We start from the raw sequence: 20,884 nt of genomic DNA on the forward strand, positions 1-20,884 counted from the left end.
GGAGGTGTGTGTGATATCAGGAGGTGTGTGTGATATCAGGAGGTGTGTGTGATATCAGGAGGTGTGTGTGATGTCAGGAGGTGTGTGTGATGTCAGGAGGTGTGTGTGATATCAGGCGGTGTGTGTGATGTCAGGTGGTGTGTGTGATATCAGGTGGTGTGTGTGATATCAGGAGGTGTGTGTGATATCAGGAGGTGTGTGTGATATCAGGAGGTGTGTGATATCAGGAGGTGTGTGTGATATCAGGAGGTGTGTGATATCAGGAGTGTGTGTGTGATATCAGGAGGTGTGTGATATCAGGAGGTGTGTGTGATATCAGGAGGTGTGTGATATCAGGAGGTGTGTGTGATGTCAGGAGGTGTGTGTGATGTCAGGAGGTGTGTGTGATATCAGGAGGTGTGTGATATCAGGAGGTGTGTGATATCAGGTGGTGTGTGTGATATCAGGAGGTGTGTGTGATATCAGGAGGTGTGTGATATCAGGAGGTGTGTGTGATATCAGGAGGTGTGTGTGATATCAGGTGGTGTGTGTGATGTCAGGTGGTGTGTGTGATATCAGGAGGTGTGTGATATCAGGAGGTGTGTGTGATATCAGGAGGTGTGTGATATCAGGAGGTGTGTGTGATGTCAGGTGGTGTGTGTGATATCAGGAGGTGTGTGATATCAGGAGGTGTGTGTGATGTCAGGTGGTGTGTGTGATATCAGGAGGTGTGTGTGATATCAGGAGGTGTGTGATATCAGCCTGCAGTCAGAGCCTCAGTCCACTGAGACTGCATCACTCCAGAATGCGTGAGACGCAGGTAGCTGCTGCAGTCTCCTCTCTGTGCTCCCCGTACAGAGAGAGAGGCTGCCGCATGACATCACCTTTCCTGGTTCTCTCTCCCCTTCTTGCCTCATCTTTTCACCTCTCACTCTACCTCTCTCCTTTTTTCTTCTTTTTAGTCATTTTGCTCTCTTGTGCTCTGCCAAAGGGTGTGTACTTGTGTGTACTTGCATGTGCCTGTGTGTTTGTGTGTGTATGTGGAACAGTGCAGTATATAGTCATGATGTGGCCCTCCCACCCCCCCCCCCCACGCAGCTGTGTATCTGTAAGATAGGAAACCAGCAGACCGGTTGCTGTGAGGTCTCATGAAATAACTGATTTGTTAATCACTGTTAGCCTCAGCAGTGCTGCTCTCCTCTCTCTCTTTCACACTTCCGCACACCCCTTCCCTCCCTTCACCGCCTGAGTTCATCACGGTGGCTCGCAGTGCAGATTACGCAGGAATATTGGGTGAGAGTTCATCACAGAAAGGCACTATGAGGAGAGTCTTTTCACCCTGTACACACACACACACACACACACACACACACTCTCTCTTTCTCTCTCTCTCTCTCTCTCTCTGAGGTCTGTAGTCTGCAGGCCTGAATCATACTGACTCACTCTTCTATCCTGTACAGTGCTGCAGTACTCTGCTCTGAATGGCTCTGCAGCCTGACTGTGCACGTGCCATTCGGATTTAACTCACTGGATTTTACTGTATATGTGTAACATTCAAAGAGAAGCAAACACACACAAACGCGCGCACACACACACACACATGCACGCACGCGTGCCCTCATTCACTTTCACACTCACATAGCTGTTACAGCAGTGCAATACCACACGCATCCTCCCTGTGCTCTGTGACTCCATTAAGAGAAGAGAGCAGGGTACAGGGCTGAGATGCAGAGTACTGTGCTCTGCTTTAGGTCTCTGTATGCGCTGTGCTGTCTCACACACACACACAGCCAACACTGTCTCACACAAACACACAGCCAACACTGTCACACACAAACACACAGCCAACACTGTCACACACAGCCAACACTGTCACACACAAACACACAGCCAACACTGTCACACACAGCCAACACTCACACACAAACACACAGCCAACACTCACACACAAACACACAGCCAACACTCACACACAAACACACAGCCAACACTGTCACACACAAACACACAGCCAACACTGTCACACACAAACACACAGCCAACACTCACACACAAACACACAGCCAACACTCACACACAAACACACAGCCAACACTGTCCACACACACACACAGCCACCTCACACACAAACACACAGCCACACTCACACACAAACACACAGCCAACACTCACACACAAACACACAGCCAACACTGTCACACACAAACCAGCCAACCTGTCACACACAAACAACAGCCAACACTGTCCACACAAAACACAGCCACACTGTCACACCAACACACAGCCAACACTGTTACACACAACACACACAGCCAACACACACACCACCACATGCCAACAAACACACAGCCACACGTCACCACAAACACACAGCCACACTGCCCACAACACACAGCCACACTGTTCACACAAACCCCAACACTGTCACACACAAACACACAGCCAACACTGTCACACACAAACACACAGCCAACACTGTCACACACAAACACACAGCCAACACTGTCACACACAAACACACAGCCAACACTGTCACACACAAACACACAGCCAACACTGTCACACACAAACACACAGCCAACACTGTCACACACAAACACACAGCCAACACTGTCACACACAAACACACAGCCAACACTGTCACACACAAACACACAGCCAACACTGTCACACACAAACACACAGCCAACACTGTCACACACAAACGTGCACTTGTACTGTACAGAGGTACACAAGGACACACAGGCCTTTTCTCTCTGTAGTTCAAAGTGCACTCAGACCCACAGCTGCACATGAACGCGTGTGGATGATGGAAATTAATAAATATAGATGTCAACAGAAATGCCTGCTCATAGCAACGGGGATGCTTGTGTATACACACACACACACACACACACACTCTCCGCTCATGCAGGAACAGGAAAGAGAGCGTAGCCTGTGGTTACCCAGCGGGAGAGAAGGAGGCCAACTGCCTCATCAGTTACTTTTTATTTCATTTATTTACTTTTTTATAACGCCGCACTGAGCAACGGCTAAAAGCTGGGAGCTTGTTTCAGTGGAAAGGAATTCAGCAGCGGAGTGTCGGGGAGAGAGGGGCAGAGAGACAGCGAGGGAGAGAAAGAGAGGGGGAGAAAAGAGAGGGAGAGAGCAGGAGGGAGCTGGGGAAGACAGAGATTACTCTGCTCCACCGCAGCTTCTTCAGAGCAGAAGAAGTCTGAGACAGAAAGCGGAGAGTGTGGGCCGGCAGACAGAAGTGAAACTTTCGGGGGAGCTGGGTGGGGGGGGGCAGAGGGGCTGTGAAGACCTGACTCATGAGCCTGAGTCCTGGCGCGAGGGAGAGGAGGGTGGAAAGGATGAAGGGGATGCGTGTAATGCGCAGACGTGCAGATACGGTGTGAGAGACGGCCCACAAACCCCTGTGTCTGCGCTCCGGGCACGGGGACGGACGCACGGACCAATCGAGCGCCATTCAGCTCCATTTTCTCCTGCGTGCTGTTGGAGAGGGATGGTGACCTGTAGCCCCTGGAATGTTCTGGAGCCTGGAGCTGATGAATAAGAGAAGAGGGGTGAGAGCTTTTCCCCTGGTAAAGTTTGGGGGAGAACACACAGTGCTCTGAGGCGGCTGTACGAGCAGACAGACTGTCAGGACGTCCTAGGTTTGGTCTCAGGGGCTGGTGATAAGGGACTGGGAGGTGAAACGTCAGGTCTTCTGACAATGATGGAGCCACTGGACAACTCGGTCCTCACGTCCCTCCTCTTCCTCGCCGCGCACTTCCTCACGGCGGCGGGGGTGTTAGCGGCCTTTGTACGCTCGGCCTGGCCGCAGCACTCAGACTCAGCACTAGGCCGGGCAGCACCCTGAGAACACTGGCAGACACCTGCAAGGTCTCCGGTTCTGCCCGAGGTGCCCCTACCGTGCCTCTCTGAGCTCTCTCTCCCTCTCTGTATATGGGGACATTTTTTTGATTCTGTCAGTTTCCTGTTTCCTGTTCAGCCTCCTCCTCTTCCTGTTTCATCCGTGACTCAACAGGTTAGCTTGTTTGCCAGAGAAACTCTAAGCAAACAAGCAATGAAGTTGTTGCCTACATTAAAAAGCAGCACTGTGTTAATTGTAATTGTCCTGAACCCTGCGGTGTTGTAGGTAGACCTGGCTGTACTTTTCTGTGGGGTGCCAGCCTAGCTATGTTAAACTGTTAGCTTTGGCAGGTTAATCTCTTTGGTTTTTACCAAACTCTTTAACCTGCTTATATAGATAGAACCAGATGGGTTCAACATTTTAATTATCAGCAACCGTCTGTTACAGAAGACTGGAGATAGCAGACTGAGGTGACTGCCTGGATGTAATTTGTGCTCTAAGGCTGTGGTTTTCCACTCCTAAATAGGCTCCATATTTCCTTTGTGTGCTCATGATTGTTTGCAGTGTTGTTAGTAGGCTATATATAAATGTAGTCCATTTGTTAGTGCACTGATGTGGACTGGTGTAGCAGTGCTGATGTGGACTGGTGTAGCAGTGCTGATGTGGACTGGTGTAGCAGTGCTGATGTGGACTGGTGTAGCAGTGCTGATGTGGACTGGGGTAGCAGTGCTGATGTGGACTGGGGTAGCAGTGCTGATGTGGACTGGTGTAGGCGTGCTGGTATGTGGACTGGGTAGCAGTGCTGATGTGGACTGGGGTAGCGTGCTGATGTGGACTGGTGTAGCAGTGCTGATGTGGACTGGGTAGCAGTGCTGATGTGGACTGGTGTAGCAGTGCTGATGTGGACTGGTGTAGCAGTGCTGATGTGGACTGGTGTAGCAGTGCTGATGTGGACTGGTGTAGCAGTGCTGATGTGGACTGGGGTAGCAGTGCTGATGTGGACTGGTGTAGCAGTGCTGATGTGGACTGGTGTAGCAGTGCTGATGTGGACTGGTGTAGCAGTGCTGATGTGGACTGGTGTAGCAGTGCTGATGTGGACTGGGTAGCAGTGCTGATGTGGACTGGGTAGCAGTGCTGATGTGGACTGGTGTAGCAGTGCTGATGTGGACTGGGTAGCAGTGCTGATGTTGGACTGTGTAGCGTGCTGATGTGGACTGTGTAGCATGCTGATGTTGTGACTGGTGTAGCAGTGTACTGGACTGTGTGTAGCAGTGCTGGAGGGATGGGTCAGTCAGTGCTGATGTGGACTGGTGTAGCAGTGCTTATGGCTGACATGAGTTGTAGCAGTATGATGTGGACTGTGTACAGCATGTGATGTGACTGGTGTAGCAGTGCTGATGTGGACTGGTGTAGCAGTGCTGATGTGGACTGGGGTAGCAGTGCTGATGTGGACTGGTGTAGCAGTGCTGATGTGGACTGGGGTAGCAGTGCTGATGTGGACTGGGGTAGCAGTGCTGATGTGGACTGGTGTAGCAGTGCTGATGTGGACTGGGGTAGCAGTGCTGATGTGGACTGGGTAGCAGTGCTGATGTGGACTGGGTAGCAGTGCTGATGTGGACTGGGTAGCAGTGCTGAGTGGACTGGTGTAGCAGTGCTGATGTGGACTGGTGTAGCAGTGCTGATGTGGACTGGTGTAGCAGTGCTGATGTGGACTGGGGTAGCAGTGCTGATGTGGACTGGGGTAGCAGTGCTGATGTGGACTGGGGTATCAGTGCTGATGTGGACTGGTGTAGCAGTGCTGATGTGGACTGGTGTAGCAGTGCTGATGTGGACTGGTGTAGCAGTGCTGATGTGGACTGGGGTAGCAGTGCTGATGTGGACTGGGGTAGCAGTGATGATGTGGACTAGTCTAGCAATGGTGCTGTGAGTCAGTCTTTGAACTTTGCGGTGCTGTCGGCTGATCTAATTATGCTGTGGTCCGGTCTAGGTAACCTGGTATCTTGTGCTCTTAGTGCTGTAAACTAGGGGAGAGGATATTTAAGGATCAGTCCCATCCTGATCTTCTCTCACTCGTTAATTCATTGCAGGCCTTAATTGGCTTTATCAATAGAGCTCTCTCAGATTCTAGGTCAGAATGAGTCACTTACACAATAAATGAATCCTTTAAAACTCAGAGCCATTCTAGCTCTCTAGGGCCATGGTTCCATGTCAGTCTTATACTTCAGTCAGTAGCCTATATGGTATGGACAGTTGTTGCTTAGATGACCTGCCCACTTATTTTTAAATCTTTCTTAATTTGTCTTCATAAAAATTGAAACGAAAAGAGTTTTGGTAATCCCTGAGTTGGCAGTGAGGGGTTTTGCTTTGGGTGGGTGAGGTAGCTGTAGGGGTCCAGGATAGGGAGGTGCCGTGGTTTGGGGTGTTTGGAGAAACTGGCCAATCAGAGCGGGGAACAGGGAAAGCGTGTCATCCTGGGTGACGCATCACTGTTGTATTTTAATTTATTTTCTTTCACTTAGAAATATAATTAACAGTATAGACAGTTTTTTCAAGCCGGAAATTCATACATTGTAAAATATAGGTTACACCATGCACTGGGTGGGTATGGGAAAGGAGAATAAACAATGCACTGGCAGGTCCACCTAGTTATTTTGTAAAACATTTGTTCTTGTCAGACACATCTAGACGAGGCAATTAACCTGAATGCATTCATTTACATTTTACTTACGGAAGCAGGAGAATATTATGTCCAGCGTTAGCTAACTGTACGTAGCCTGTGTTAGCGCTGTGCGTGCTGGGGCCTGAGAAGACTGCAGCGGTAGGAAGGTGGGAAAAAGAAATGGGCTGAAACATAATGACATAATGACATAATGCCAGTGCACAAGCCTGGCTTTGATGTGCAGAATGTCGCCTCTGCAGTTTTATACTAATATTAATATTTGCCTTGTGGGTATTATTTTGGGGGGGGGGAGGGTGTTTTAACAGATTCAACAAAATCATTTTAAGCTCACTTTACGCTGCTCGTTTGTACTGAGCATTAAAAATGTTAGAAAAAAAACTCTCTCCTCTCTAATGTATGTTGTTCTTTATGTGATTAATATAAAGAAGGGGAAATGTGTGGCTTGTGCTGGGTCTTTAGCACTTAATGGACTTTGTGATGAATCGCCAGCCTTACTCGTAAACCAGGTGACAGTTATCTAACTCACAGCCAGTGTCATCACAGCCCTGTTATGTCAGTACTGCAGCGGTGTTGGTGTAAGGCTGATGGAGGGAGTTCTGGGTAATAGAGGAAGCAGTCAGCTGACATGCTGCTGTCTCAAGGACACGTGCCCCTCCCCCTGTGGAATATTCAGTGTCACGGGGTTCGGGCTCGTCGGTGTGATCGGTCTCAAATGACCCGGTCGCACCCTGGCCCGCCTCTCATCTGCAGTCTAGGTTTGGTGTAGCTGCTTTTAAACTTGTAGTCCGCCCCGACGCAGTTATATCAGAACCTGATATAAAGAGGTGGTGGGGATTGAGTTCACACACACACACACTCCCCCTCACACACACACATCCACACACACTATCTGTGTCCATTTGTGTGCGCGCACCCGTGTGTTCTGGGTAGCTGGTATTTTTAGCAGCTGCAGGAAGTGGGCTGGCCCGGGTGGAGTCCTACAGCTGCATGATCTGTACTGGCCACGCTTCAGTGTGTGTGTGTGTGTGTGTGTGTGTGTGTGTGTGCGAGGGGCGCGTGTGTGTGTTGTTGTGTGTGTGTGTGTGCGAGGGGCGTGTGTGTATGTGTGTGTGTGTGCAAGGGGTATGTGTGTGTGTGCAGGTGTGTGTGCCTATGTGTGTGTGTTTGTGTGTCTGTGTGTGTGCAAGGGGTATGTGCCTATATGTGTGTGTGTGTGTGTGCCTGTGTGGTGTGTGTGGTGTGTGGTGTGTGGTGTGTGTGTGGTGTGTGTTGTGTGTGTGTGTGTGTGTGTGGGCTGTGTGTGTGTGTGGTGTGTGTGTGGTGTGCGTGTGCGTGTGCGTGTGCGTGTGCGTGTGCGTGTGCGTGCGTGTGTGTATGTGTGTGTGTGTGTGCTTTTCTGGATGTCAGGCTTTTTCCCCCTCGAAGGCTGGACTGAGGGAACCCCAGCTGAAGTGCTGAGTCATCGTCCTGCTCTTGTGGCCCCAGCACAAACCCGGGTTCAGAGCCGCCTCAGTCAGACCCGAGCCGCGGTCTCACGCTGGGCCTGATGGACTTTGAGTCTTAAATAGGCTCAGTCTTTAGAGGCTTAGGCGCTCGCTGGCTGTCACTTGCTGGCTGTGGTTTCACAGCAACATAGCCGTTGGGCAACGCTGTGTGATTCACCAAAAGGTCACCCTCATGTCAGACAGTGCTAGGCATTAATCTAATGCTTGTGATGCTGTCTGGGAAATGGAGTTTTGCAGGACACACAGCAAAGCACTGGAGAGATTGGATTTTGAGAAATGGAGAAATGAGTGTTCCACCACATTGAACGCTCCACAGTATCTACTGTACCCAAAACAAAAGACAAAAAAGTCTAATTTGTTCATCGCCTGCCTTTTATGGAGCTGTTATCAGTGCTCGGCTTTGTTTTCTTTTGGGTTTTTTCCCCGCTTGTGTCTGTATACTTAATTTGTGCCAGTTTTTTTTTGCGTAGCTACTTGAATTGTGCGATGTTGTGCATCAGTGTGAGACCGATGCCAAATGTTTGCTTTTCTGCAGACAAAACTGAGACATCTTAACGCCAAAGAGAGAGAGCAGAAGCAGAGAGACCTGACAGGGGGGCGGGGGGCAGGATGTCGGAAGACTTCCAGATGTTCCAGCCGTAATGAGATCTACTGTACAGATCAGAGCTATACTGTCACGTGGAGCCCAAATTTAATTTGTGGTGTGCCTGGTGAATGGGGGGTGTGCGTCTGCCTCTGTCGGATCAGAGGTGCCCTCCCCGGGGCGGTCAGCGGGTACCCCGTCCTGTCTGAACCTTCAGGGGTCCCTCTCCCTCCACTCTGTGGATTCCCAGCATGCAATGCTGCCACTGCAGATGACTTTAACCGTTGATTCTGACACAAGGGGCCTGGGGCGTGCAGGAGAATGAGGGGATGGAAGGAGGGAGAGAAGGAGGGAGGGAGGGAGAGACAGAGAGAGACAGAGAGCGGTGCCAGTCTGTGGGTGCCACTGCGGATGCAGAGAAGGAGAGACCCCATCTCCGGGGACGAATGAGAGCGAGAGAAACGAGATGAGGTTTGGAATAGCAGAGAAGAGGAGGGGCGAGAGAGGGCAACTTTCTCCTGTGGCTGAATGAGAGAGAGGGAGATTAGATGTGATAATGAGGGAGGCAGGGAGAGGATAAGTATTCTGTGTGGTATTAGGACTCTAAGCTGTGCCTGGTATTTATAGTTTGGAAGGCCAGGGGAAAATGTGCGGAGCGATCGGAGGAGAGAAACGAACGGATGCGGAAGAGCGAAGCATAGAGAGAGAGAGAGAGAATGGAGGATAGTGTGTAGAGGGAGGAGACAGGTGGGGAAGGAGATGACACTGGCATCCCCGGTAGGAAGGAGGAAGAAAGCGAGTGTGAATGTACTCTAGACTCTTCCGGAAGGAGCTCAGAGCCCTGGGCCTGAGAGAGGAGGAAGGGGAGGGGGAGGAGAGGCTTCTGTCGTTTGGCGGGATTGAGCATGCGCGCACGCGCTCGTAAGCGTCAGCGTGCGAGGCTTTCCGTCGTTCGTGTCTGCAGCTCTGTGCTCGGGCTGCTGGGTAATCCGCTCCTCTCCCTGCGCGGCTGCCAGCTCTGGGTGGAAACCCTGGATTATGGCGCCGTGACCGCCGCCGTTAGCTCGGCTAGCGTAGCGGCGTTTCCACGGCACCGCGGTCCCTGGCTCTGCCGTGCGCCCTGCGCTCGCGTCTCTGCGGTTACTGTTGCCACCGGGTAACGGGACGCTTGCACTACTCCGCGCAGACAGAGGGCGCCGTGCGTTCGTCTGAGCTGTGGAAGAGTTCCGCTGTCGCAGTGAAGGGAAGAGAGAGGTGACGTCTGAAGCACGTGCAGGATCGGACCGACCTGTGAGATTGTGTTGGAGACGCAGAGGAGGAGCACTTTGAAGTTGGTGTGTGTGTGTGTGTGTGTGTGTGTGTGCGCGTGCATGTGTGTTTATTCTTCAGCTGGGGCTGTGTTTATGTGCAGGGCCTGCACAGGAAAGAGACGGTAATAGGTGAATACAGAAGCTTCACGCAAGACTTATCACCTCCTCATCACTGCTGCCTTGCTCCTTTTCTCTATCCCCCCCTTCTTTCATTCTCTCTTTCTCTTTCGTTCTCCCTCACTCCTTCCTTTTCTCTTTTCCTCAGTTGCACTCTGACTCTTCCCTGGCGTTGATGCTCTCTGTGACTCACGCTGGAGTGGATTCTCAGTCTTTCTCAGCGTGATTCCCCTCTGCCCTCTTTCTCTTTCTTTCTCTCCCTCCCTCCTGCTTCTTATCGCTCACTCATCTCCCTTCTCATACACACACACACACACACACGCGCACTCAGACACACACACACTTGCACAGTGCACTCTGGTTTGCTCTGGTTTTCTTTCTTTATTAAATCAGACGGCGTCACTCACTGAGCGGATCTAGCCGAGGTCTGCTGAGGAAAACAAGTGCAGTTCTGCACATCACTCGACCCTTTTACCTGCTCTGTTCCACACAGACACACACACACGCACACACACACAAGCGCACGCACACACAGACACGCAGGCACGCACGCACGCACGCACGCACACACACACACATACACACACACACACACACACACACTCACACACACACACACATACACACACACACACACACACACAGGGATGTTTAGGTCATGTCAGAAACTCGGTTGTTAGGATTTACCGGCGCGTTCGGCACCCTTGGGCCAGCATAGTCGCGGAGGTGCATCTTGTTTGGGGAGGACACACAGCAGGCTTCTCCAGAGCTCTGCAGCACTTCCTGGAGCAGCCCTAAAGTGCACCGGAGCCGCTGTCTGAGATCCAGGCCCAGAGTGGTCGGGACACGCCCAGCGGTGTCTGGAGGAGGGCGGGATCATAGATCAGTCTGCAGATCCTCAGGTGCCCCCATCTGCAGCTGGCCCGAGCCTGCCGTTCACATGGAAACCGTCTGAGTGGATGACATCATCAGAGAGGGACGTGGACCTGCGCCGGCTCCTCTGCCCTTTTCCTGAACTGCACCTTCGCTTCAGATAACGGCGAAAGCAACTCTGTACCTTTTAGTGTGACAGTTCTCATTTTATTCAGTTTCCTTCTGTTTTTTTACACCTCTGAATTCCAGGAGGTATATTCATTCAGGAGGTACTTCAGCTTTCTCAAACCTCTCGAAGCACTCAGGACTGGAAGTTACACTGACTGTCTCGAAAAGGCTGAAAAACAAAACAGAAATAAACGACAGAGACTTCGGTGCTCGTGCTGCCAGGACTCTACTTATAGACTGAAGTTGCTGTGGAGCTGTGAGTGGAGGGAGAGCGAGGAACAGGCAGGGCGCGCGAGCGAATGAGCAGTCGGTCTGAGCGTAGTGGGAGGGGCTCTCTGGCTGTGACACGCACGTGTGAGACAGAGTGCCACTGCGGGCCTTGTTTTGAAATGGCAGCGACAGCGGGGCTCGCGGACGGAGAGAGGGAGCGAGGGAGCGAGCGAGAGGCGGCGCGCGGAGCGGTCTCGCTCCACTGAGCCCCGGCCGTCCGTCTCGTCGCCGCGTGCCGCGCGCTCTGAGGAATACCACCGCCGAGGTCGTCTCAGAGCTCCGAGGCCTTCTGCTCTGGGCTCCACTCTCCCTGCCTCTCTCTCTGCGCTCTTATCACAGCCTGGGGAAGAGGGGGAAGAGAGGGGGCGGACGTCCGAGAGCGAGAGAGAGACGTGCTGTGGAGTGACAGAGAAGGAAGGGGTGATAGGTAAACGGTTGAGAGAGAAAGAGAAAGAGAGAGAGACGGTTGAATTAGAGGAGGAAGGATGTGGCCGGTGTTCTGTAACGAGAGCAGGCTCAACGCTCACCTGCACTCCCGCATGTGCTGTACAGGTCAGTGCTCCCAACGCTGTCTGTGTTTCTGTCTGTAGTTATGTTTTTGGTCGGTGCCCTTAAACCTGTGAAATAGGCGCAGTGTGTGCTTCTGTAGTTGCAAGAATGTCATTTGTTTGCATTGTGGGTCCACTCCATCACAGCAGCAGCGTGTGTATTCAGTCAGTGTGTCTGCACATGTATGTGTGTGTGTGTGTGTGTGTGTGTGTGTGGCTGTTGTATATTCAGGGCGGAGGGTGTTCTTGGGTGGACAATGGGTCCTTGTGTCAGTATGTGTTGTGTGGGTGTGTGTGTATGGAATGCCTACACTGAAGGACCTGTCACTGTCGGAGCATGCTCGGCCCTGTGTCAGCAGGCTTCTCCTGCAGTGCATTCTGGGAGTTTGTGTTCTGTACCTGTCACATGAGACACTTCAAGGTGCTCAAAGTCGGACTGACATGTCCAGTGACACAGATTGCTTTTGTGGGCAGTAGTACTCAAACCTGAGCGGTTATGGAGTGTGAGAAACTGTTTTGCAACGCGGTGTCGAAATTTGTTCCTGGCGCGCTGCTGTGCGTGTGCTGTGCGTGATGTGGGGGAATGTGTGTTAGAGTGTGTGCCTCCACTTGTGTCATCTATCTGAGAGTGTGTGTAGTGTGCTTGGAAGTCATTTGAATGTTTGTATATATATGAGACCTGATGGTCTTTGTCTTCAAAACTATGTTAGACAGTGTACTGTTACCCTTGGCCAGTATTGTAATTCACTTAAGTGGAAATCCAGCCATATAAAAGTATTTTTGTGACATGCAGTCGGTGTTAATGGGCTCGGTTAAGACTGCCTGCTAAGCATGCATGCAATTCGGTGTAATTATGCTGTTATGCTCAGCACAAGTTTGCGCATATTTGTCTGGGGGTACTTTGTGTTTGGAGCGCATAGTGTTTGTGAAGGTTAATCACCATGAGCTCTTAGACTGGCGCATGTGCGTCCTGCACGTGTGAGTGTGTGTGTGTGGGGGTGTGGAGAGGAAGTGCGACGTCTCCTCCACATGGTCTTTCAGTATCGCAACATCGCCATGGCTACCGTGTCAACATGAGAGCAGGGTGGGGGAGGGGGCCGGGCTGAGCGGGCGGTTTTTGTGGAGAGGCAGATAAAGCTCCAGAGCTCTGTGCTCAGGCTCTATTTCGGGGTGGCCGTGTCACTCCTGGAGCATTATGACACACCCCTTCTGGTGCCCTGAGAAGCTCAACAATACCAGCCTGTCTGTGGCTCTTCATCTGTGCTCATTTCACATTACTACAGCTTGGCCTGCCACCTCTGCTGGCAGTGTGTGGTGGAGAGTGAAATGTGGAAAAGTGTGATGATATATAAGAATGTGGTGTTTGAATGTTACAGCGCCATCTATCTGATGGGAGGTCCTGTAAGGTGTGAGTCAGTCCAGGTTGAGGTTGTCCTCAGTGAAACTCACTCCAAAATTTCCCATGTCGTAACCCCATCCACCCCCCCCCACAGCCCTGCCACAGCTCCCTCTGTAATCCTCTTTTCTGTTCATCTCCTTGGGGAAGCAGTCTGGCACGGCTCTTGATCATTTTTCCAGCTGGTAGTGGAGCTGGAGCTGATGTGTGATTTGTTTCATGTATGCAGTGCATTCTGGGTGCACCATAAGGTCCAGTATAGTGTGAATCAGCCCCCCCCCAGTGGTTCCACACAGCACCTGAGGGAAAAGTGGGTCACAGCTGCTGGTAGGAGGGGAGGACTCTAAATAACACAGACCTGAGAATGACGCCGCAGTTATTTTCTGTTTCGTAACGTACCTCTCTTTCTCCCTCTCCCTCCCTCTCCTTTCTTCCCTCTTTCTTTCCCCTGCAGATGAGCGAGACAGAGTGCAGAAGAAAACCTTCACAAAATGGGTCAACAAGCACCTCATCAAGGTATGGCATATCCATCTATTTCCAGCCAAACTCTGAATACGGAGACAGACACGCGTGCACACACATGTACGCACACGCGCACACACACACACGCACACACACACACGCATGTAGGTGCACGCACACGGCCTACAATCCTGCTGTGGCCCCTTCAATCAAATACTGCCCCGCCCAGGGGGTGTGTAGTTGTTACATCTCTCTTGCCAGAGCAGAATAGAGTTTCAAACGGGGACACTCACCAGTCAAAGCACAGTTTTATAAAAGGAGGGAACTCTGAGCGCAGAATAGCCGTGGTTCATGCAGAAAGACGTGACATTTTAGGCTTATAGATTAAAACTCCATTTAAAAGGATCGCATGTAAAATGGATGCTCTCAACGTGCTTTTTCAGCCAGTGGCTAATACATGTCCCCTTCCTGCGCAAATCAGGAATAATTGAAGGGAGATTGTCAGCTTGGTAGCCCAATGAACACAGGTATCATAGGTATTTCTGTGATCTGTACTTGGTAATACGCGACTCTGCTGTCCTCAACATGTCACAGTGACACTCAGTGTTACACACTGTGTGTCTACAACACCATCAGTCACTGTTCTGTGTTTGGAAAAGGTAAGATAAATTCACTGTACACGCGCCTGGCCTGTGTGCAAAACACAGCTTTAAAAGCCGCTGTGGTTACAATTTAGAATTTTCTGGATCAGCCCTGTGTGAGATTCAAAAACCCAGTTTTAGACATGCCTCTCTGGTTCAAGAACACTTTATACTGACAGCCTGCTGTTTTTGTGTGAGTCTCATGGGTGTCCCTGCGTGCTGGAGAGGAGAGACTGAACGGAGCTCGCTGTAAAGCTGTGAGCAGCCGCTTCAGGCGCACGGCTGCCCGCTCGGACGCCTGCTAATCCAGACCCCTAGCCCAGCTCATAACTCTCAGCGCCAGGCTGTAACGTGGGCCGGCGTGGGAGGCTAGCCAGCGTTAGCGAAACGTTGGGGCAACGTTACAGAAACGTTACAGAAACGCCGGTGGGCACGAGGAGCTGCGTCTGCTGGGGTGTCCGGTGACCTCTTCTGTCCAGGGGAGAGGAGGGAGGGGGCAGAGCTGGCAGCCACTGGCAAAATGTCGCACAAGGAGAGGGAGGGGACAGGTGGAAAGGGGGATTCGTAGGGAGGTGAGGAGGGTAAGAGAAACGGGAGGAACTGGGTGAATGGAGAGGTGGAGAAAGCGGTTGGGCTGTGGTGATGATGTAGATGGAGGGGAAAAAAAGATCAGCAAGTCATTACTCGTAAATTCCATTTCTGGAATAATTGATTTTAGATCACAGTGGTGCTAGCACACAGAGACCATTGGTTGTGATTGCATTACTCTTAACTGCACTCAGACATTTCAGTGCATGTGTCCTTCATGTGCAGGAGCCGTTAAATCACTGTGCTGTTTCCCGTATCGAGTCTGGTCAACTCCTGCACCTACAATGCAGATAGTGCCATAAATCTAATAATAGCTTCAGGCAAAAGCACGTCTAAACGGACAGTTTTCTGCAATCGTGCTGTTGATATACTGTCTGCTCTTTACCAAGCAGTCTCCGCTGTACATCTCGCATACCTGTCAGTTACAATGACACGCTGTGGATACATTGCACTGTAGACATAGTTGACTGTTCTGCAAACTCAATATAATTTAATGCCCAAGTTAATAAATATTTCTTAGCAGGCTGTTCCCTATAGGAAACAGAAAAGATTTTGTGGAGGAGATGGTACATCGTGATTTGAAGATTTATAGTGCATTGTAATTAACAACCATCTTTTCAAGTTTAAAATGAATGTGTTTATCCAGAAGGCAATGAATGTCTTATGACTGGACACTAGAGGAGGATTTGGTCTTGGTCTTTTGGAAGCCACGTTGCTTATTTAAGTAACACGGTTAGGTAATATCTCTTATCAGGCAGTGATGCATCTGTTTAGTGGGCAGCTAATCAGGAGCGGGCTTGATGGATATCCATCATCCGCTGTGTCCGGCCTCCGGCTCTCCGGTGTAGAACTGGCTTATTTTATCATTTTCCAGTTTACGAACGTGGAAAAAGCCAGTATACGTCTTTATCTTGTGGGTTAAGGAAAACCATAAATGCTATAAAACGCGATTGAATGCAGCCTTTAAATATTTGGAAATGAAAGCACAGGTTGCCTCTCGCTGTGAAGGTGTAGCCACAATGCTCAGCACAATGTGCGTGTATTTGAGTGCGTTTATGTGTGCGTGCATGTTTGTGTGTGCACGTCTGTTTGTGTGTTTGTGTGTGTATACATGTTTGTATGTTTGTGCGTGTGTTTGTGTGTACGTGTGTATGTTTGTGTGTGTGTGTGTGTGTGTGTGTGTGTATGTTTGTGTGTGTGTATATGTGGACGCCGCTGAGAACATCCCTCATCTTGTGAGTGCTTGCTGTGAGCAGCCATAAAGATGATGACATCACTGAAACCAGCCTGTTTGCTCAGTGCTGTCATACCGTATCAGCTGACCAGTGAACAGGTGTGTGCAGAGGTATGGGGCTGTGTGTGTGTGTGTGTGTATGTGTATGACAGTGTGTGTTTACACAAGTGTACTGTAAACACAATCCACAATATACCAGCTGCTTTTGGATGGAATTCAAGCACACGCAGGAGAGGCTGGCAGTGTGGAGAAGCAGAGCTCAGGATGATGCCACGCCTCTTTTTCACACCTTGGTGCTGATTTTGGTGTGCTGTCTCCCTGGCGACAGACATCTGGTCTGGAACTTGATCAGGTGATGGGAGAGAGAGACAGAGAGAGAGAGAGAATGGAGGATAGTCTATAGCGGGAGGATAAGAGATGAGAGGACAACCAGGGGAAAGGGATATGACCCTGTTCACGAAGAGAAAGAAGAATGACAGGCTGGAAACGAGTGAGAAACGGGGGGGTGGGGGGGGGGGGTCCATCTAATGAAAGAGCCGGAAATGAGAGGGAAACGGAGAGGGTGGGAGGACGGGCGAGGGGGGGTGGAACAGGATACCCGCAGGGGAGCTAATGAGAGAGATAGAGGAGGAGTGAGGCATCAGTTCCATGTACAGCTGTACGTGGTGTTTTATTCACAACTGCACCTGTCATTATGTCCCAAGATTCCAATTACTGGGCAGAGGGCAAGGAAATGACAAATTCTCAAGCTGGTCCTGTGACCCACCCTATTTTCCCACTCCACTGTGAGGGCTCTACAAGAGATTTGGATGTGCACACACACTAGGGGGCAGTACTGGGCCCTGTTTTGCATTGTATCCCAGTTTGGGATCTTAGAGACGGATGCCTACCAACAGCACGGATCAAGGGTGTTGCCTTTGTAAATAACACTTGAGCAACATGCCTAACCACACACTGCTGGAAAAAGTGTGTGTGGGTTTATGGGTGTTTGTGGTGTTAAGCAGGAGCCAGATGGACACTGGGACAGGTCTGTGGTCTAGAGGCTTGTATCAGTTTCAGGACATAGGCAGACGCTGAGCTCCAGACTGTTGATAGTATAAAGAGGGCCCATTGTGTCTGGGCTGCGGCATTACTTATCCTGGAATAGGTTGCCCTCTGCTGGACATCAGACCCTACTGCGGTGAGGAGTGCTCTCCAGAGAGTACCTAGAGCCTGGCTTCTCTCGGTCATAGTTTACTGCGCTGATTTCAGCTGCCTGCGGGGTAGTGGGGCTGTTTGAGACACTAATAGGCTCATTTACACACAGAATGATTGATGGTTTCTAATGCAGCTCATTAGTCTGACAGGTTGAACAGGTAACGCTGCAATATTTCCCTAAATCCATTGCTACATCTAAGAGAAGCTCCGTATTTAACAGCATTGCAGGTAAAGGCTCCCTTGCACACAGAGAAAGTATTTTCCTTTTCTTTGTGAGCGTTTTCCTGTACATTTCCTGATTCATGGACATTGTGCTGTACTGACTGGGCAGGACTGCCTGTGTGAGAGATGTGTGCTATTTGAGTTTTGGGTGAATCAGGCCATATAGAGGCTGGCTTAGTCTCTGCTTCCCCCTTGCCTTTGTTTCTCAAGCCCAGTTGAAGAAGTGCATTCTGGGAGCTCAATCTCTGTTGTGTTCCAGGATGTGTTTGTTTTAATGGGAAAGCCAGTCTGTTTTCCTGTTTATATTTTCCTGAATATCTCTCTGTCTTCTTTATCACTCTTCCGATACAGTCCAAGTAGGTCACATGTCTGTATGTATGCCAAGGCTTAATGAATGATTGAGCAATGGTATAAATTATTCTGATGTAATAAATTTCCCTGCCTGTCTCTTTTATTTTTCCCTCCGTGTCTGTTCTCTTCTACGTCAGTGTTCCATTTCCCCCCTTCCTGTTTGCATCCCCTTCATTCTCTCTGTTAACCAGTCAGCTCACTGGCTGTCCGCCCTCACCGACCTTATGGGCAGGTCTGTGATTACACACACCTTTCTCTCTTTCTCTCTGTCTGTTTCTCGCTATCTGTCCCTCTCTCTCCTCTCTCTCTGTCTGTCTCTCTCTATCTGTCCCTTTCTCTCCTCTCTCTCTCTGTCTCTCTCTCCTCTTTCTCTCTGTCTCTCTCTCTATCTGTCCCTTTCTCTCCTCTTTCTCTCTGTCTGTCTCTTGCTCTCTCTCTCTCTGTCTGTCTCTCGCTATCTGTCCTTCTCTCTCTCTCTTTCTCTCTGTCTGTCTCTTGCTCTCTCTCTCTCTGTCTGTCTCTCGCTATCTGTCCTTCTCTCTCTCTCTCTCTGTCTGTCTCTTGCTCTCTCTCTCTTTCTCTCTCTCTCGCTCTCTCTCCCTGTCTCTCTCTCTCTCTCACAGCTTGTGATTAAATCACTGCTGTAAGTGACATCTGGGTAGCTGGTTGAAAAGATGGCCCACTTTCTGCACAATGGGTGATGCAGTGCAGTGCCAGCGCCGCTCAAACGCTCTGCCAACGTTCTGCCAACGTTTACTGTGCCCCTGGGGTCACAGCTGGATTTATGCGCCAGGAAAACCCCTCTCCCGTCTCTCTGACTTGTGCAAACATGCTCTGCTAAACACTCTATTAACCCCTCCTCTTCCTCCGTGTCTCTCTCTCTCGCAGGTGCGGAAGCATATCACAGACCTGTACGAAGACCTGCGGGATGGGCACAACCTCATCTCCCTGCTGGAGGTGCTGTCTGGAGTCGCTCTGGTAAGGAGCCTGACGCTCTGATGGAGGCTGACGCTGGAACTGTTGACACACTGGGCCTGATTCATTAGGGCGCTGGCGCAGTGACACGCTGATTCATTAGGACACACAGAGAGGCTGATGATGGATGTGGACACTCAGAAATAGATGCTGATGCACTGTGACACAGGTGCACAGTCACATTGAGTCACTGACACATGGCCGGTAGGTCCAGTCTGAGGCATTGGTAGCATCATGATATCAGCTGATGTCAGCTGCTCCACTGGATTGGGTGTGTTTGGACAGCAGGGCCTGCAGCTCTCAAAGCCGCCCTGTTGCTTACTTTCATTTGCCATTTTTGCCTTGTCATTATTTCCTGCTTTATTCTCTCTTTCTTTCTCTCTCTCTCTCTCTCTCTCTTTCTGTCCCGCTATCACTCTTTTGACCCTGTCGTTCATCACTCTCATCTCTCCATTCCCAATCTTATCTCTGTCCATCCCGTCTCTCTTTCTGAATACATGCCCCGCCCCCTCCTCACGCTCTCTCTCCACCCCCTCCCTCTCTTATCAGCACAAGGGCGTGTCCTCACTGCGACGGGTGTGTGTCTCGCGCGCGCCCCCGCTCATCTTGCTGGGGGGGGATGAGGAAGATGGCGCTCAGGGAGTACGTTTGACCCCCCCCCCCCCATCCTGCTCCCTCCACCCCACATACAGCAATCCCCTTTGACTGCATGCGAGTGTTGTTTGTTGTGGCATCACACTGGCATCCCAGATAACAATGCGTATACGCAAACATGTCACATTATTTACACACACACACAACACCATCTCACATCTATATACACACATACACATACACACGCAACTGTCTCACATCGACACAAACACACACTAAACCATCTGACATCTACACACACACACACACACACACACTAAACTAGGGTTTCTCAACGGGGGTGGTACCACCCCCCAGTGGGCGTTCATAGGATGGAGGGGGGCGTTGAGACTAAAATAATTGAAAGGGGGCTGTTAAAAGTTAAAAAGGGCCGTTCGTTTTAGAGTTCTGAACGAGAAAAAAGATTCTGATATTTTTCATGTTATATGCATTGAGAAAATATTCTTGGTTTTGAGTCGAATGTTCTGTGCTGAAAGGGCCACCGTAGCTTGACTGCATTCAGCCTATGAGAACGTTCATATTGTTCCAGCAGCCAGAACCTCTTTATTTTATATTGTCTCTCGTTTGAAGCGGCAGGGTAGCAATACTGGAGTTTCTGTGAATCGCTCTAGCAATTAGATTTACCCAAATTGAAAATAAAATGCATTAAAAACAAACAATTGGTTTGAGTTTTATTATTATTCGTATTTTGTTGATCATCAGGTTGGTTGGCAGCGATAGTTTGTTGCAGAGAAAGCTCCCGTTTGCTGTAAGCCGGGCGTGCCAATATGTCGATCGCGGAGGCCATGTTGGTAGATCGCCATGTAATTTAAAAAATTCGCCAAATTTTTCGCGTTTTCATCCCATTTCCCTACGGCTTCTGCCTGACAGACATGTACACTTGACTGACGTGAAATGTGGCCAATGTTCTGCTGTTCAGAACATTAAGCGTGTCCATTAAATTTCCAATATTACGTCTTAGCAACAGGATAACTTGCATTTTATATGGGGCAGAGCAGTTAAATAAATAACCCGACAAATCGGGTCTATTTTAGGCAGAAATTTTCTCTTTAAATATCCGACGAGATCAGATATGGTACTGGTGTAATGATTTTACTTGTATGCGAATACAAGTTTCTTCTGCACAATTTGGCTTATATTTTTTACATGATAGTAATAGTAACAAACTTTGCCAATGCAATTGATCCATTTTAGGTTTTGCTTTCGATATTCGACGGACAATGGTGTTTAAAATCTAAACTGGGATTTTTTTTTTTCCACAAATGATGCTGGTCT

The 20,884-nt window shown here is 50.0% G+C and overlaps 1 protein-coding gene across 11 annotated transcripts in view; it reads left to right on the forward strand.

Moving 5' to 3' along the window:
• The window catches only part of LOC135261212 (microtubule-actin cross-linking factor 1-like), a 97,148-nt gene that overhangs the window by 54,625 nt on the left and 21,639 nt on the right, over positions 1-20,884 (forward strand). For 7 of the 11 annotated variants that reach the window (XM_064347276.1, XM_064347277.1, XM_064347280.1 and 4 more), the window contains 3 exons: positions 13,740-13,801; positions 18,869-18,958; positions 19,505-19,597. In XM_064347276.1, the coding sequence (XP_064203346.1) occupies positions 13,740-13,801; positions 18,869-18,958; positions 19,505-19,597 (245 nt within the window). Of the gene's footprint in view, positions 1-10,647; positions 11,894-13,739; positions 13,802-18,868; positions 18,959-19,504; positions 19,598-20,884 lie in introns of those variants that run through there. The other 4 variants (XM_064347278.1, XM_064347286.1, XM_064347283.1 and 1 more) reach the window with 3 other exon arrangements.

This window comes from Anguilla rostrata, chromosome 8 (assembly GCF_018555375.3).
Source record: "Anguilla rostrata isolate EN2019 chromosome 8, ASM1855537v3, whole genome shotgun sequence".
Lineage (NCBI taxonomy): Eukaryota > Metazoa > Chordata > Actinopteri > Anguilliformes > Anguillidae > Anguilla > Anguilla rostrata.